At 43.3% G+C, this 16,255-nt stretch overlaps 1 protein-coding gene across 1 annotated transcript; it reads right to left on the reverse strand.

Annotated features, from left to right (window-relative positions):
* Positions 1-2,818: 2,818 nt before the first annotated feature.
* Positions 2,819-15,979, reverse strand: CAVIN2 (caveolae associated protein 2). Its single transcript, XM_021703054.1, has 2 exons — positions 15,283-15,979; positions 2,819-5,529 (listed from the first exon to the last, which is right to left on the reverse strand). The coding sequence occupies exons 1-2, from the start codon at positions 15,763-15,765 to the stop codon at positions 4,735-4,737; spliced, it is 1,278 nt and encodes a 425-aa protein (XP_021558729.1). The 5' UTR covers positions 15,766-15,979; the 3' UTR covers positions 2,819-4,734.
* Positions 15,980-16,255: the final 276 nt, after the last annotated feature.

The following is a 16,255-nucleotide window of genomic DNA, read 5'->3' on the forward strand; positions in this document are numbered from 1 at the left end:
AAGATGATTTCGTAGGAATTATACTCAGAGGCTAGGTCTCTATGTCCTCAAGATTCATCCAATTTGGATGCTGATCTGATGTTTGCCTGTTTCCTCAGCCTATGGGAGGGTGTGTCCAGGCAGGAAATAGCAGTTTCTCTAGTATGACACAGGGATATGACTGCTTTTACTTGAAGAGTTTGAGGCAGACTTGTTGTGCCATCTTGGAGCTAGCTGATTCCGGTACCTTGTTGACAGCTTGCCCTTATTAAACCATGCCCAAAGTGAGCCCCGCAGCTACTGACAAGGGGTGATGCCCAGGAGCTTAGGAGAGCCTGGGTGGCCTCAGCAGACCTGAATAATAGTCTCTCTGTGGCTCCCCAGGAACTGTGAGCTGTTTTTTTCTTAGCATTGGTATGACAAGCACCAAAATCATTTATAAAGTGCAGCTGTATCTGATGCCACATAAGGGACAATAAACGAAGTTGATACAATACTATCTGAGAGCTTATAAAGTGATTCATAATTAGGCACAGTTGGATGACACCATTAGGAGTCTGTCTTGGCCATAGCATGGATCTCAGACTGGGCTTGAGCACTGACTCTGACATTCAATAGTTATGTAAACTTGCACAAGTCTTTTAACTCGGTGAACTTCAAAGGAAAAATAATGCTAACATGAGTGAGAACTTAGAGCCATTAAGAACTCTGGAGATCCCCCTCCCCTCCGTCTCACTAGTTGTAGTGAAATTAACTTCAAAAGTCTCAGGTGAAAGGGGCGCCCGGGTGGCTCAGCAGGCGGGGAGGCTGCTTCTCCCTCTCCCACTCCCCCTGCTTGTGTTCTCTCTCTCGCTCTGTCTCTCTCTGTCAAATAAATAAAATCTTAAAAAAAAAAAAAGTCTCAGGTGCAACACCAGTACTTTCCTAATAGGATTTGTATGATTAAATGAGAGAATACTGGGGTGCCTGGGTGGCTCAGTAGGTTAAGCGTCTGCTTTCAGCTCAGGTCATGATCTCAGCTCAGGTCATGATCCCAGCCCCTGAGTGGGGCCCCGTGCTCAGCAGGGAGTCTGCTTCTCCCTCCGCCCCTCACCCCTGCTCATACTCTTATCGCCGTCTCTCTCAAATAAATAAATAAAATCTTAAAAAAAAATTTAAATGAGAGAATACTTGTGCTCAGCATGTGGTAGGTACACGGTACTGTTCCCACCAGAGCACACAGCCTGGTGTCAAGCGAGCCATCAGAAACGTTGGTTCCCTCTAACCCGTGCATGTGCCTTACTGCTTTGGACACTAAGAGTTTTAGCAAATGGTTGCACTGCCCCACACATATTTAATGAACTGATCTTATACTGATCTTACAGTGGAAAGTCTTCACATGTATGAATATCAAGTCATTTTGCTAAAGATGTGGCTTCTTAATTGGGGCAGTTTGTGTAAAGAGTTGGAAATAATTTATAGAGTTTCAAATACCACAGGGGAATGCATTGGTTAAAACAAAAATGAGAAGGCTGGATCTTAAGGATGTAATAATGTAATAATGTGAGTTACTGCCTATTCCCTTTAGGAATGAGTTCCTGGCTGCAGAAGTCTTTATCTCGACACCCAGATCGAGCAGAATACAAAGGTCGCAATGCCAATTTCATCTGAAACTTGTTTTGCAGTGTCAGAGTCTTGGTTTTTAGGAAAAGACTTGTGGTTGCTATGGAACTGTTAATAATGATTGCTGCCTGTATTTCAATCCCTCAGACTCCCAATCTCCGATACAAAATCATTTAGACCTGGGCTGCAGGGCAGTAAACAAACTTTCAAGCAAGAATTAACTGGGCTTGGGCATTTGTGTCTTAATGTCGGAAATGTCTTTCATTATAACCTTTACTTACACTAGCAGCTTGGCTACGTGGAAAGAGCCTCTAGTCTCTTGACGGTGGACTGAAACGCATGCAGTGCTAAAAACTGGAACATTTTGGGCTTTCATCATACGATAAATGTGAAAAATCTTTATTTTGTGCTGAAGTGGCCTTAGCGTGGAGCTTTTATTTTCATGCATAAAAAGAAATTCAGCCATATACTAGATTCCTAAGTGGAAAGAGGAAAATATTCCTGTTGAAATATATATGCCTATATATTTTAAAAATAAAATCTTGCAGTAAAGTGACATCTTTGCTGTATTTCTGTGAGATTTGTGATCCATGTAATAGACATGTCTTGCCCCTGATTATATTTCTGAGATATGGATCTCAGTGCTTATTAATGTATAACCAATCTTTGGGGGAAAACTAATCCAGTTCTTGAGCTCCAGGCACATAAAGTTAGGAACAGGTTATTGGGTGGGTAGAAAGAAGACATATCTAATTTGGGGACTTCTCAGCCTCACCAGTATGCAAATAATTCAACAGTAATACAGAATAAAGAGCTTCCATTTCCACAACTGCTGCTCTCTCTAATCCCTACAGGATGTGTTTTCCAACAATTATCTGGCCTAATTCGCTGTTTTATTGCTTAGAATTTTAATGCTTCGAATGTGGAACACAGAATAAATGTTTGTCAGTAAAATCTAAAAAGATTTAAGTGTGAATTTTCACCGACATGCAAATAGTTTGTAGGAACAAATGGCATAAGCATTTTTGGAAAGAAGTGTAAAAATTCCATTAGCTCTGGATCCCCCAGTTCTTTGGCTGCAAGAAGTGACAGCAACTTCATAAAGGTTAAATAGGCAAGCTTAGGGCCCAGAGTGAAATTAAGTCTTCTACCAAGTGTACGGTGCCGCTGAAGACAAAGGTTTCTCTGTGTGAATAAACTGAACATACAGTTCAATACATTCATGTTTGCAGGGCTGTTTAAGGTATTATAAGGTCTGGTATAAAACAATAAAAATGCAGATGGAACTATCAGATTTATCAAGCTGCTGCAATAAATTCAGATGCTCTCCAGAGCTGGCAAGGTGATGTCAAGAAAGTTAAACTTGAAGAATGAGCCTTGGATTTCTAAACGAGATCACGGGAAAAAGAAAGAGTTAATAGGGGAAATCAAGACTGAAACAATCAACATTACAGCTCCGTTTGGGGGAAGAGTTTAAAAATAAATTCTTTTTGCTTGTTCTAAAATTGTTCTGCCAAAAAACTGACATTGTTATATACTTATTTTTTGGTTTATTTAGTCTTTAACACAGCCATTGTTAGTTCAACAATCTAATATTTGGGGTACATTATTGCAAAATAAGGACATAGCTGTATAGATTAGGCCATCAATACGTTTGTTAATCCGATTTTTCCTTCTATAACACAAAGCATCGTTTGTTAATACAGTCTTGGATTACTTATATTTGTAAAGGTTACTTATGGTGAGTGGTACATATGAAAGGCAGGGAGTTTGCTCCCTAGTACAACTGTCTCTAAACTAAAATTTAAAAGTTTTCTTAAAACATTAGCGTTCTGTAATTAAAAATAGATAAAGCAATATTTTAGTATGTTAGGCAGTAGTAAAAATTATCCTGTCTGAATAAATGTGCACATATACACTAGCATGCTTTCAGAAGAATCATACCAATATTCTGTGAAATTAATATATAAAATATGACCTGGGATGAAATTAGCAGTATGCACAAAAAGGAAAAACAAAATCCTTCCCTTCTCAAACCTGTTGATTTTAACATCTTTCTAGACCTACATTACATCATCTGGAGTGTAAAGGTTATTTCAAATTTGGAAAACATGAGAGAATAGTAGGATCCAACTTCCTACAAAAGACAGTACATATGAATTTTGAAGATTTACGTTCATTCCATTGTTAAAGAGACAACATCCTTTTAAACCTCCTTGGAGAAATATTTGTAATGTCTTTTATTTATTAAGAAGAATCCAGCCTTAACACAGTAAACTATGTTTTTATATTATTTGAAAATATTAGAAAATAAAAATATTGTGAAGATAGGACATATTATTCCAGGATATATGAAACTCTTTAGAATTGTGATTTAAGGAATGGAATACTTGAGATAATACTGCAAATATTTTATTTCTAAGCATGTAGTTTTTCCCCTCTCTTCATTCTCTTTGGCATTCTTCCTGTCCTGTTTCTCTTATTTTCCAGCTTCTTCTTAGTTTTCTTTCTCTGATAGTCCTGGCTTTTCTACATCTTACTTTATTAGCTGACTATTATAGTCTTCCGATTTTTTTCCTTCATTTTCACTAAGACACTGGTTTCTACTAAGTGAATAACAAACTGGACCTTCTCTTTCACCTTTTTTTAAAAGTGGGGTTTTTTTTCCTTAAAATATAAAGTAGTTATGTCTTTAGCTTAAATACATATATATATTATATATCACACACTTGAAATACAATCATTAGCTTCACAGAGTTCTGTGGAAATTCAATATGGTACTGGTACACTATTCAGCAAGCTTATGGAATGACAAAAAAATGAGTCACATTTCATGACTAAGATCTTAAGTAGCCTCTGGTTTTTCTAACTAAGCCAAACTGATCAGCGTTTTGCAGCTGCTCCATTTCCTCTTCCATGCAGTCTTGGAGAAATTCTACAAAAATAGAATCTAAGAAAAAGTTAGAAGTGGAGCTCCTGACAGGTTGCCTTCAGAGTAAATCTTGGTCGTGTGTGCACACTATGTCGTAAATGGTGGCTGCTTGGACAAGGACACAGCAGAGACTGGACAGTGCTGGAGGTGTGTAGAGGCTGTCCTGCACTCTGGTTACCCACTTAAACGAAAGCACAGGCTGGGCCCAGCGGGCTGTGCACTTAGGCGGTCTGGTCCACCTGGAGCACCGCAGGCTGCACTGCGTCCTCATCGGACCGCTCTGCATCCTCAGACGTTAGCAGGTAGCCCCCCTCATAGCGAACCTTCTGGGCCTGTTCCACGGCCACCGACTCCTCTTCTTCATCTTCCTTAATTGTCAAGTCGATGTTGCTATCCAAGCCCGAGTTGCTCCCCCTGGAGGCTGCCCTCCCTGCATCCCCCTCCTTGCTCTTCCCTTCCAACGCAGCACTGGGCTGGGACGTTTCAGAGAGACCCTCCGCGATTGAGCTCTCTTCCGGCTCATCCGGTATCTGGTCGCTGCTAGGCATGTCTTCTGACTTGGTCTCATTTTCTGCGGGGCTCTCTCCCTCTCGGACTTTCTTTCGACCGAAGGTGAGGGGAGAAACCTTGAAGGGGGAGCTTTTCCCAGAGGATATCTTCTGGTGATTGGAAGTGAGGGATTTCTTAATCTTCTCTCTCCTCTCTGCAGATACGATCTTTGTGCCCAGCTTGTTCATTTTTTTCTCGATGTTCTGGCGAGAAAATGCTTTCTTGAGGCTATCCACTTTCCGGAGGCTAGATCTTTTTATTTTCTCTGCCCTACTTTCTTCCATCTTTTCCTCCACACTGTCTTCCAGGGCCTCCTCATCGTGGGGCAATTCATCATCTGATGAGAGGTCCACCGTGTGCAGGGTTTCCTCCAGGGACTTGTTTTCATCAGGAAGCTCCTCCTTCTCTTCCGCTGGGCTGGAAGCCGGCTCTTTCACAAACACACTGGCAGGGATCTCATTTTCTTCCTGAAAAGATGGACAATGTAGATTTCATGTTAATAACAGAGTTCACAAATGTCCTGAAATGCTGTAATTTGCTGTGTCGGTCTTTCTGGCTCAGGGGGATGATAGAAACGAAACCTTTGTGGCTTCAGTTTTCTAGAACATGAGGAGTTAATTCTAAACTGATTAGGTCATCCCCTAGGCTAGATAAGGGGCAAGGGCTGCTTACTGGGAATCTTAGGAAGGCAGGTGGCAAAGGGCTCTATCAGTGACAGGCAGCAGGGGAAGTGGGCTGTGCTTCTGACAGACCAGGAAGTCGCCCAGATAAAGGAGCTAAAGTAAGTTACTGTGAACCCCAGAGGCCTCTCTCTCCAGTCCTCCTTCAAGGTCAGATGGCTCTGTCCCTGCCAAAATCCCACTGCAAAAGAGCCTGGAGGCCGAGTTAGAAGATAAAAGATGGGGGCAAGGGAGAGGACTGGGAAGTCCTCAGGTATCGGACACCATGTAAAGCCTTGATCGGGTTCCCTCCCAGCTACGAGTCAGAAGTAAAAGTATGGTCAACCTTGGGGTCTGTTCGAAACTGCACACTAATTTTTCTGATGACCTAACTTTAGAGTAAGAGAAGCAAGGGCCAGCCTTACTGGGGGCCCACCCCTGCCCTGTGGTTTAGGATATCCTTTGTGGGCATTAATAAGCAGAGGTGGCATGCCATGGCCATTTTCAGAGTCGTGAGCAGGAATTCTGAAGTAGCTTATCAAGGCTCTATTGTTATCCAGGGCTTCCTTGGGCAAGAATACTTTGGGCCCCCACCTAGAGCTAAGAGTGAGGAGAGAGCTCAGGAATCTGCCCCCTTCCCTGCACGATTTCCAGCATACCTCTTCCTCCAGCTTCTAGCACACAGGCAAAGGTCTGCCCCTCCCTGTGTCTCGGGGAGCAGAGCCCGAGAACGTGCCTCCAGAGTGCACAGGCAATGGTGCTCCAACACTAAGTGGGTGGATAGAAATCCAGACGGACTTGGTCACCCAGCATAGGAATCCCTTTCATTTTTTAAATAAATCTTTGAATACTGGACTAACGAGAGCCAGCCAGCAAGGCGTCTTCACATGTTCACGGGAAGAAATGGCACAGTAGAAAGAACGTGTGACAGGAGCCTGAGTCTCAGTCTCTGCTGGATTGCTGAATGGCTGGGTGGCTTTCAGCAAATAATCTCCTTGGATCTCAGCTTTTTCTGCATATGAACAAGAGGATTTGACCTCAATGAGCAGCCTTCAAACTGCACTCCAGGGACACTTGGGGCTCTGTAGGCATGCCGAGGTGGGCCGGCTTCAGAGCCCAGGCCCACCCTGGCTTCAACCAGAGCTTTGATGTCTGGATTATATCGTGGACTGCCCAGTAGACTCTCAGTTTGAAAAATAACCAGATTTCGTACATTTAAGTCGGTCTGGGATCTACACTTCCTGTAAAGTTTGTGTTAACAGTAAGAATTTCCCTTCTTGTTTTGCAATTTTGATTGACCAGAAAGTCAGTAACATTGGGGTTATGATCAAACACATGCTGTAGGAGTGTACCTGCCTGCATACTTCCTAACTTTTTGCTTACAAAAGCTAAATGAACAAAGTTTGATTTAGAGAAACTGAAAAGTCCCTCCCATTATTAACCACTGAATAGTATAACTGTGGTACTCTGAAAAGATACAGCCCCGTGTCTTCCCCTCACACACACCTACTGGTACCATGGTCCTTTCCGTAAATTGGTTACAAACAAAGGATAAAGTCTTGGGTAGAGGTAAATAGCAGAAAATCTGGTTAAATAGAATCTCCGTTAGAGTAAAGAAATCACAGATTCCGTTTCTCAAAGCTCTCTCCACAACCACCCATTATGAATGTAATAGAAAGTGTCAGGAACACAGTATAAAAGACAAAGAAAAAAAAATTGAAAGGAGTATGGGGTTCCCATGAGTCGTTGATGACATAGACTTTTCCAGAGAGCGACTTCCCCATGTTTCAAGTCTTATCTTGCTGTTATTTCACTGGCATGTACTCCCCATGAGGGTGGCAATTTTTGTCTCTTGTTCACGGTTAGGCCCCAGTGACTAGAATACTTCCTGGCAGCTCAATAGCCATTTCCTGAATGAGCACCTGTTCGCTAAGGTGGCTTTCTAAGAAAGGCCTGTGGGTGACTGCAATAGAAATTAGCCCTACCCTTTGGGTAGGCTTGAGGACTACAAAAGAATGGGCTTAGCTCTGTGTCTTAGAAGGAAGTTCGTTGACTGTAGCTCCATTGGGAAATGAGGAGAACCTCGGCCTAAGGGGCACAGTGGTTTCCATTTTTAAGGAAGGATGTCATTCTCAGTGGATGAGCATCACTGGAAGGGAGGCCCACTATAGAGAGAGCTAAGGTCCCAATGCTTATTAGTCTAGAAGCAAAATTACTTCTGGGGTTTGACGAGAGGGCTGGGAGATTTTGACAGGAGCTGTTTGCAGAAACCAAGAACTCAGTGAAATGTTACTGCAAGTCCTCAGTGAAGGAAGCAGAAATTTGGGTGGGAAACTACAAAAATAAGCCTTGGTTCCCAGAGCAGAGATACATTTTGTATGGTCTAAGCTCTCCGGAGGTAATCAGAGAGTTACCCTGATGACTTCCCTTTCTTCAACCTTAACAGAGAGGGAAACATAGTAACTGTACTTAGAATTAAACAATGCTGCCTTTTTTCTTAAATGTGCGTTTTGTTATTAAGACAGCATAGTTCCTGTTGAGTCGGAAACTCTGGTCTTGCTCGTGACATGTCCTTTGGGGACAGGTTTGAGGAAAGTGCAAGGTCAGGTGAGTCAGCAGCGACATCTGGTAGATACACATGGCACGTAGAAGCACAGCTGAGGGATGGAGGGAGACCTGTTGAACTCCTTCCTCCAAGGAATGCCTGGGACCTTGATTCAAGAGCGCTTACGCCAACTCTGAAAATAAACCCAGTGGCAACAGACATAATCCAGAATGAGCTGGCTGTGGAAACAAGTGAGATAAGTCTTTTTGCCTAACTGCTTTATGCTTCTGTTGTCACTGTTATTACTTGAGCCGTATTCTGTTTTCTGTCTGCCGGACAGCGTTTATTCTACGGCGGCCCATGGCATCCAGTCTGAGGGCAAGCCCCTTCCTTTCCTGTCTGAGCACACGCAGTCTTACCTTTCCGTTCTGCATCTGTAGAAGCAGGAAAATACGAACGCTTCTTCAAAATCTCTCTTGCTTGCCCTGTGTTGGACTATGAAGTAGCTGTTCCGATGGTGGAAATTCAGCTGGCATTTCAGACAGCAGACCTTCTAGAACTGCACTGTCCCCGGGGGCCCAGTCTTCCCTGCACATGGGCCGTTGCTCGGTCCTCTCACGGATCCTCATGGAAACATTTGACGATAGCTCACCCGTCTACAGGTGAAGGGACACTTCCCCTTCAGCCTCCCGTCCTCATGGTTTTGATCTGCCTTCTCTCACAGAGTCCAATACCGACGGCTCCTTCCGGGGGGAGGGCCAAGCTTACGGACTCCGTTCCATCACTGCTCGACTCTGCTAGTTACTCATGTATCTACTTCGGGTTTGTGACTCCTTAACGTGGCATGAAGAACCCTTGGTGGGCTGCAATCCTTTCTTGGCCCTTCTACCTAGTAGTCCCCCGAGAGCGGCTGACTGTTTGCCCGACAGATTTCTTTTCAAAAAGGTACTCAGCCGTCACTGAGTTGCCGCTGCTCCAGGTTCTAACCTTTCACGAGAACCCGTAGGAGTTTTTCAAAGGAAGGGAGAATTAAACAGCCCACTTCAAACACATATGAATGATGTGCTTGCAGCACGAAAGAGAAAAGGAATGGAAAGAATTCTTGAGAAGTGGCATTCTTCCTTACGCTCTAGCTTGTTGGCTATTTATATTGATTCTCACGAACTAACCGTCCTGGTTGTGCATGCAGATATCAACACAGAGAAACTTGCCGACTTGCCAAGCACCTCTCGGGCTGGAGCTCATGGAAGCAAATCTTTGCTCATATACAAAAGCATACACTTTGAAAGAGAAGGAGATTCTATGACCAGCGTTAGAAAAGGAAGCCTAGAGACAAAGCTTGAACGAGGGGAGAGAAGCCAGCAATCTGTTCTTTTGTCCCTAACTTAGGATCCCTGTCGTTAGAAGAAATTAACTACAGTCGTCACAGTCCCACAGGGATGTGGTGGCATCCTGAAGGGATATGAGGACCATAAATTTGTGTCCATGGGATGTTTTATCCAATAATCTCTAAATACTAGTTATTAAAATGGAACTATACCCACCTGACATTCTGATTTATAGGTCTCTTTTACACATTGATGGTTTTCTCTAATTTGTGTTTCTGCGGTATAGATTGCCAAGTGGATAAAGCCATTGATTAGAACTGCACCCCTAAGCCAGCTGTCAGTAGACTCAGCAAGTCATAAGAATAAAATGCATTAGTTATAATCCCTGAGCAGTCTTTCACATTGTGGAGGATTTAAAAGTTTCATTATTTTTCAGTGTTATCAAGGGTTCAATTCTTTTTTAAGATCACACTGGTTAGGTATTCTTTGTTACCCACCAAACAAAACAAAACAAAACAACCCCAAAAAACAAAAAACTAAAAAAACCCCACCACAAAACGGAAAACAAATCATTCTGAATTATTTAAAAGCTGGTGAAGAAAACCCAGTAAACATGAACTTTGCCATAGTGGGAATACAGTGTTTGTTTTTACTCATTTTACCATTCGACTCTATAATTTCTATTATTAGTAAAAGGAAACCTTGCTAGTCACTTTCTCAGGGCCTCTCTTTCTTTGATATAAAGTGAGGTTAAACTAAATGATTATTAAGGTTCTTTCCAGCTCCAAGATGTTTGATTTTTTGATATTAATGTAAATCCCATGAAAAATAATTAACAAATTTCAGACGAGATCTCCCAGTGTACTGACGCCAAATAGGTTTCATTTCATGCAAGAGTCCAAACTGTAGGACCTGAGATGCCCTGGAGAATGTCTTTCATTCATTCAATTCTAACAGATCCAGATTGCAAAACAATGGACGGGGCCACATTTACGTGGAAGGACTGCATCTGAGAAACAGTCTAGTTTTTTAATAAATGAGAGAAAGTAATGATTCTTTTGAAGAAACAATAATCAGTTATTCACTTAACATGCCTGAGGCAGTGCTCACATTCAATAAGTGCAAATAATAACAATGAGAGTATTTTGTTTATCTCGGAAACTCAAAGGGCACAGGATAAGTCACACATCAAAACCAATTCCCCATTATGGGAACGTTAATCAATGCGACATAAACATGGTGAGTTTTCACATAAACGTGTCTTTGATTTTCTGTATTCCCATTTCTTCTACAGCTGTAAAAATTTAGCGGTTGTCAGAACAGTGGCTTTGGATAAAGTACCGTCTTTAAGAAAAAATCAACTTTAAAATAGTCTGAAGATGTTACACTTTTAGCACTTTTCTCAAATTCTGATCTCACTGAAGGAAGCCAAATGATGAAGATTTGAACACACTGATAGGCCTGATTCTCCATGAATGTGTCCACAGCAAACACCCAACCTCTATTCTTTTCACCCAATTTCACAATTTTATGTGGATGAAAGTGTAAGCTGTCCATGAGTACTCTCATTTTGTTCCCTAGATTGGAAATCATTCCCAAACTGCTTTTTCAGATAATCATTGCTAGAACCTTAAGGCATGAGTGGGTGCCACCCCCTCGCGGCCAGTTGCCTACGAGGTTCTAGGCTCTTCAATCAACAGAGAAAACTCCCTTTTAATGGTAAATTCACTGATTTCCTGTCTAAATTCCATTTTTAGGTAAAGATAGCCATACTTACAGGAAAAGCATTAGTCTTATTAGTCTTTAGCATTTGCTTTTAGATCACCAATCCCTCTGAGTCTTATTTCATTTATACTGGGTCTTGTCACAGTATTTTGAATTCAAACATTGATCTTAAGCTATTATAAAATAATGTAAAAAGAAAAGCTGCTAAGTTTAACAAGGATTTTACAGTTCTTTCATTGCTCAAAGGGAGATGAATATTCTCCAGTTTTAGAGACTACTGGCTATAATCTGAAGTAATTGCCAAAGGCATGAGAGGCTTTAAAGCCTCAGCGATGTGGAAAATTCAGCATGCATTTAAATAAATAAATAAATAATATATTTTATTTATTTTTATTTTTTTTTAAAGATTTTATTTATTTGAGAGAGAGAGAGTGAGAGAGCGAGCATGAGCGGTGGGGAGGGGCAGTGGGAGAGGGAGAAGAAGACTCCCCGCTGAGCAGGGAGCCCACTTGATCCCAGGACCCCAAATTCATGACCTGAGCTGAAGGCAGATGCTCAACCAACTGAGCCACTCAGGCACCTAATAAATAATGTATTTTAAATAGGACAAATTAAGGACAAAGTTTGGAATTTTAAAAAATGCTAATGTGTAAGTACCTAGTAGACCAACCGAGTGACCAACCAAAGAGCACCTGCAGATTTTGGAGGACACAACAGGACTTTACAAACTGGAAACCTAATTGTCTGAACACTACTGTACTAAATATGCTCAAGTAAAGCGACAGATTTTCTTTACTCTTTTTTTAAATTTTCACATCAATTTTTTTTTTGTTTTAAATTAGAAAACCAATGAATTTAGTAAAGGAAAGTCTAGCATAGGGTTCGAGTGGACTGAAAATGACAAATTACTTATAATGCGGTACCTGGTGTATTATCTGCCTCCTTACTCTCTTACCCACCCTCTGCCACTCTGAAGACTGCTGCCACTAGAAGTGTCTATTTTGGGCTGGCCCTTTGGGCAGAGTCCTTTGCTCTCATGGTATGTTGGGACATAATATGGATTGCAACATGATAGTTGTCATACAATGTCCCAACTAAAGCATAAGCAAAATAAGTCCCAACTAAAAAGCATAAGCATAGCTGTTTTAAGGTCTTGGGTAGGGTGGGGTCATTTTTTACTCAAGAGCCATATTTCTAACCAAGCAAAAGTATAGCCTCCACTCTGTGCAAATGCATTTCAGATCCACCCAGGAAGAGCTTCTATTCCTTTAGACACCATGCCAGTCACCAACCATTTTAAATAGATTATTCCAGTCACTCCTCACCCTGTAAGAGAGGCAGGAAGGAAGAAGCCTTCATGTTTAAGAGCACACACTGGAATCAATTACATGTGAGTTCCCATCCCGGCCACACTGCTTGCTTACCAAATAATGTCAAACAAGATAGCAACATCTTTGAATCTCAGCATCCTCATCTGTAAATTGGGGGCAAATGAGATAATACACAGAAAGACACTTAGAGCATGCAGGGCTTACTAAAAGAGCTCAACAATGTTTTGTTCCTATTAATATCCTCAGGGTTCAGATGAGAAAACAGAAGCTTGGAGAAGCTACAAAGTGTGCACAAGATCACATAGTTGGCAAGCAGTGAAACTAGAATATGAACCAGTGTCTATGTGACAAAACAGAGCTTCTCAACCCCGAAACTGGAGCACTCTCTAGCACAAGTCAGAAGTTCACCCATTGGCGTAATTACTACCCTGGAGACCCTACTTTAAGAGAAAGAACAACCCTTCCACTAAGAAACTGCACCTGTATGTGTTTTTGTCGAAATAATCATCTTACAATGTCTTGAGAGTTGAGATTTCTAATATCTTTCAGGCTACTAAAGCGTCTTCCATGGCTTAAGAAAGGTCCAGTTCCTTGACTTTAGTTCCTTGTCTCCCAAACTGTTCTTTCAAAAAAAAAAAAAAAGGGTCCTTGGGGGCAGCTTGCTAAGAGGTGCAGAATGGAGCCTGAACACATTGCTTTGGAGTCTCTTAGCTTCCACCTTGCTCTTGAGAACCCCTGTTTCACCTTTTACTCACTATATGGAGAACTGCTACCATTTCTGGCTACAATTTCACACCTGTCATTCCAATGTGGCAAAACAGGAGACTGTGGTAGGGCTCAACGGCAGCCCGAGTCTTTAAGTTCCCCAACCGTTGTTTTTTTTAAATGTCAGAGTTACAATTCTCTTGAATTTTTAGTCACATATCTTCTCCTTCCCCGCCCCCAACATCTACAGAACATCCGTGGCAAAATGAAACATAAACCGATCCTGACAAATTATGATTTTCCTCTGCTAGGTACCTCCCCCGCCCCCTTAACTAAGGGATAGAGGACAAGAGATAATCTCCCCGATTCATATGGGAAGGAGGAAAATTTTCTTTGACGACTCAGATTTAAACATGTCTGTACATGTTTGGTTTTGTTTGGAGATCAGTATTTAATTTAGAAATGCCTTGAGAGCTGAGATTTCTAATATCTTTTAGGCTAATAAAGTAAGGATCTTATATGGCTTAAGAAAGGCGCCGTCACCGTATCTCTTTTCAGTTCATCTGGTGCATGAAAAGCTGTTCCATTTGCATTAAAAGCTAAAAAATGTCTGGGCTGCAAGAGCCTGCAAGGTATAGGAGGACATCAGCTGCCTGAAGCTTTACATCAAGTGCAATTTGGGAAGGACAAAAAAGCATCCAGATGAGCCTTTCCTTTTATGGAGGGAAGGAGGCTTAGGTTCTAACTTGGCAGAGCAGATTCATTTAGAAAAAAGAAGGCTCCCTCGGTTTAAATTCCAATTTCTAAATCTCCCTTGGGAGATGAAGGCTCTTCTTGTGTGCCTTTCACAATCAAACAGTTGGTTATAGCCTCTCCCCTCCATGGCTTTGAAATCCTCTCCTATTCACTTGGTCACAAGGAGACAGCCCTGGGGCAGGGATGGCAGTCGCTTCCTGGGCTCTGCCGTTGGCTGTGTTCCACTGGGCCGAAGGGCTTCCAGCATTAGGCAGGGCCGTCCTTGGATTCACAAACGCCCGCCACTTGGCCGAACAACAGCCCCACGCAATCTCCCTGTCCCCAGATACCCTCTTGCTACATTAATTGCATCATTGATGCATTAAAAAAAAAAAAATTAAGTGGCCTGTTAATTCTAAGGCAACCATTTACAAGAGAAAATATTCAAGACTAGCCTTTGTAACTGTAACTGATGACACTGCTTGTATTTTCCTTTCCAGTTGTGGTTTCCCTGAGTGATAGGACGCCTACCTAGTGCGTTTGTAGAGTTACCCTCTATATTTTTAGTGCATCAGTGGCTAGAAAATAACTCAACAAAGACTGCTTTGGCCAAAAGGAATCTTGAACAGACGAGTTCAACTCTAATGGAATCAGCCTTCAATACTTGGTTAGTCCCCCAAACACTGGTAGCTTTTAGCCAAAGAGACACCTGAAACAGTCATGAATTGGACTTTTTGGTGACAAAAATCAACTCGCGATTATCTCATTTCCACAGAGTTAATCAACAGCCACGGAATTAATATGCCCTGTCCAGCTAACAGCTGCAGTCAAAGTCCCTAGTTCATAATGCAGACAGGCAAATGAACTGGACTAGGGTGCATGCACCTGCTCACCTTCCCAACCTGAATGGACTGCCTCGAGGTGCTCCCTAACAAATGACCCCGGCCTACTAGCCTTGGGTTGTGGCTGCAGTGACCTGAGAAATTCCAGCCCTGTGTGCAGATCCCACAGCCTCCTGCTGAAGAGGGTGGGGGGGGGGGGGGGGGGGGGGGGAGACAACGCCGTGTGTGCGTGTGTGTGAGATCCCTGCCAGGCAGGACAGATGTACAAATGGCCATGAGAGCCAGGCTGGCTGAGATCACGAGTGTTGAGGAGTCCCAGCTGGGTGGGAGGAGGAGTAGGGGGCACTGACCTGGAAGATGAGCACTTTGAAATGGTTGCGCCTGAGGAGCTGGGCGTGGTTGTTCTCCAAACGCTTCACCTGCGCGCTCTGCCTGTCCATGCGCTCCCTGACCGCCCTGGTGTGAGCGCTGACCTTGCGGGACTTCTCCAGCAGCTTGCTCACCGTGTTGCTGGTGGAGGCCTGGTATTTGGAGAGCTTGGTGAGGTCGTTCTGGATGCCCTTCACGGAGCCCTCGAGGCTGATCTGCCGCTGCTCCATATGGTGCTGGTTCTCCTGCACCGCGTCCAGCATGTTCACCAGCTTGTCCAGGAGCGTGAGCACTGTGACGGCGTTCACCTGCGCGTTGTCCCGGATGGCCTCTTCCGTGCTGCCCAGGTTCAGGCTGGGGCTCGGCGTGGAGGAGGGCGCTAGGCTGGGGCTGGCTGGCTTCTCTTGCCACGTGGCAGAGCCCAGGTGCTGAAACTTCTCAGCTTGTGCAAGGTCCTCCCCCATGGCTGGACAGGTGGGAACGTGCTTCTCCGGCAAGAAGGACGGCAGTGGGGGTGCAGAGAGGGGCCCGCTGGTCTGAGCTCAGAGCACTGCTCTCCAGGACTGGCAGAGGTTCAGACAGGCAACAACTGGCTACACTGATCAGGGGAACTGCATTCCCACTGCTCTTAAATGCCCTACTCCACCCAGTGGGAGGCGAAGTTTACAGAGCTGAGAACCACTCAGGGTTCAGAAGCAGGGGCACACTTCCTAACCTCGTGCTCCTTGGCACGGGGGCACTTTCCTGCAGGTGTCGCTTTTTTTCCCTCCTCCTCTATCCCTTTATAAAAGAAGTCCAATGCCGTGTTTTAATCATGACTTCATCTAGAGGCGGAGAAAAACATGCGAATTTGGCTCAGCTCCACAGCCTCCAATTGGCTAAAGCTAGTAAACTTTTCTCGGGCTGCTATGCTACGGAGGCAACACAGCACGTCTGTGTGTGCGTGTGTGTGTG

Source organism: Neomonachus schauinslandi, chromosome 3 (genome assembly GCF_002201575.2).
Source record: "Neomonachus schauinslandi chromosome 3, ASM220157v2, whole genome shotgun sequence".
NCBI lineage: Eukaryota > Metazoa > Chordata > Mammalia > Carnivora > Phocidae > Neomonachus > Neomonachus schauinslandi.

What these genes read in the sequence shown, in the direction of transcription:
- CAVIN2 (XM_021703054.1), bottom strand. Translation starts at nt 15,765, where the DNA reads ATGGGGGAGGACCTTGCACAAGCTGAGAAGTTTCAGCACCTGGGCTCT. An exon ending in TCAAAGTGCTCATCTTCCAG is followed by an intron (nt 5,530 to 15,282) that starts GTCAGTGCCCCC and finishes CCATCTTTTCAG; the next exon opens with GAAGAAAATGAGATCCCTGC.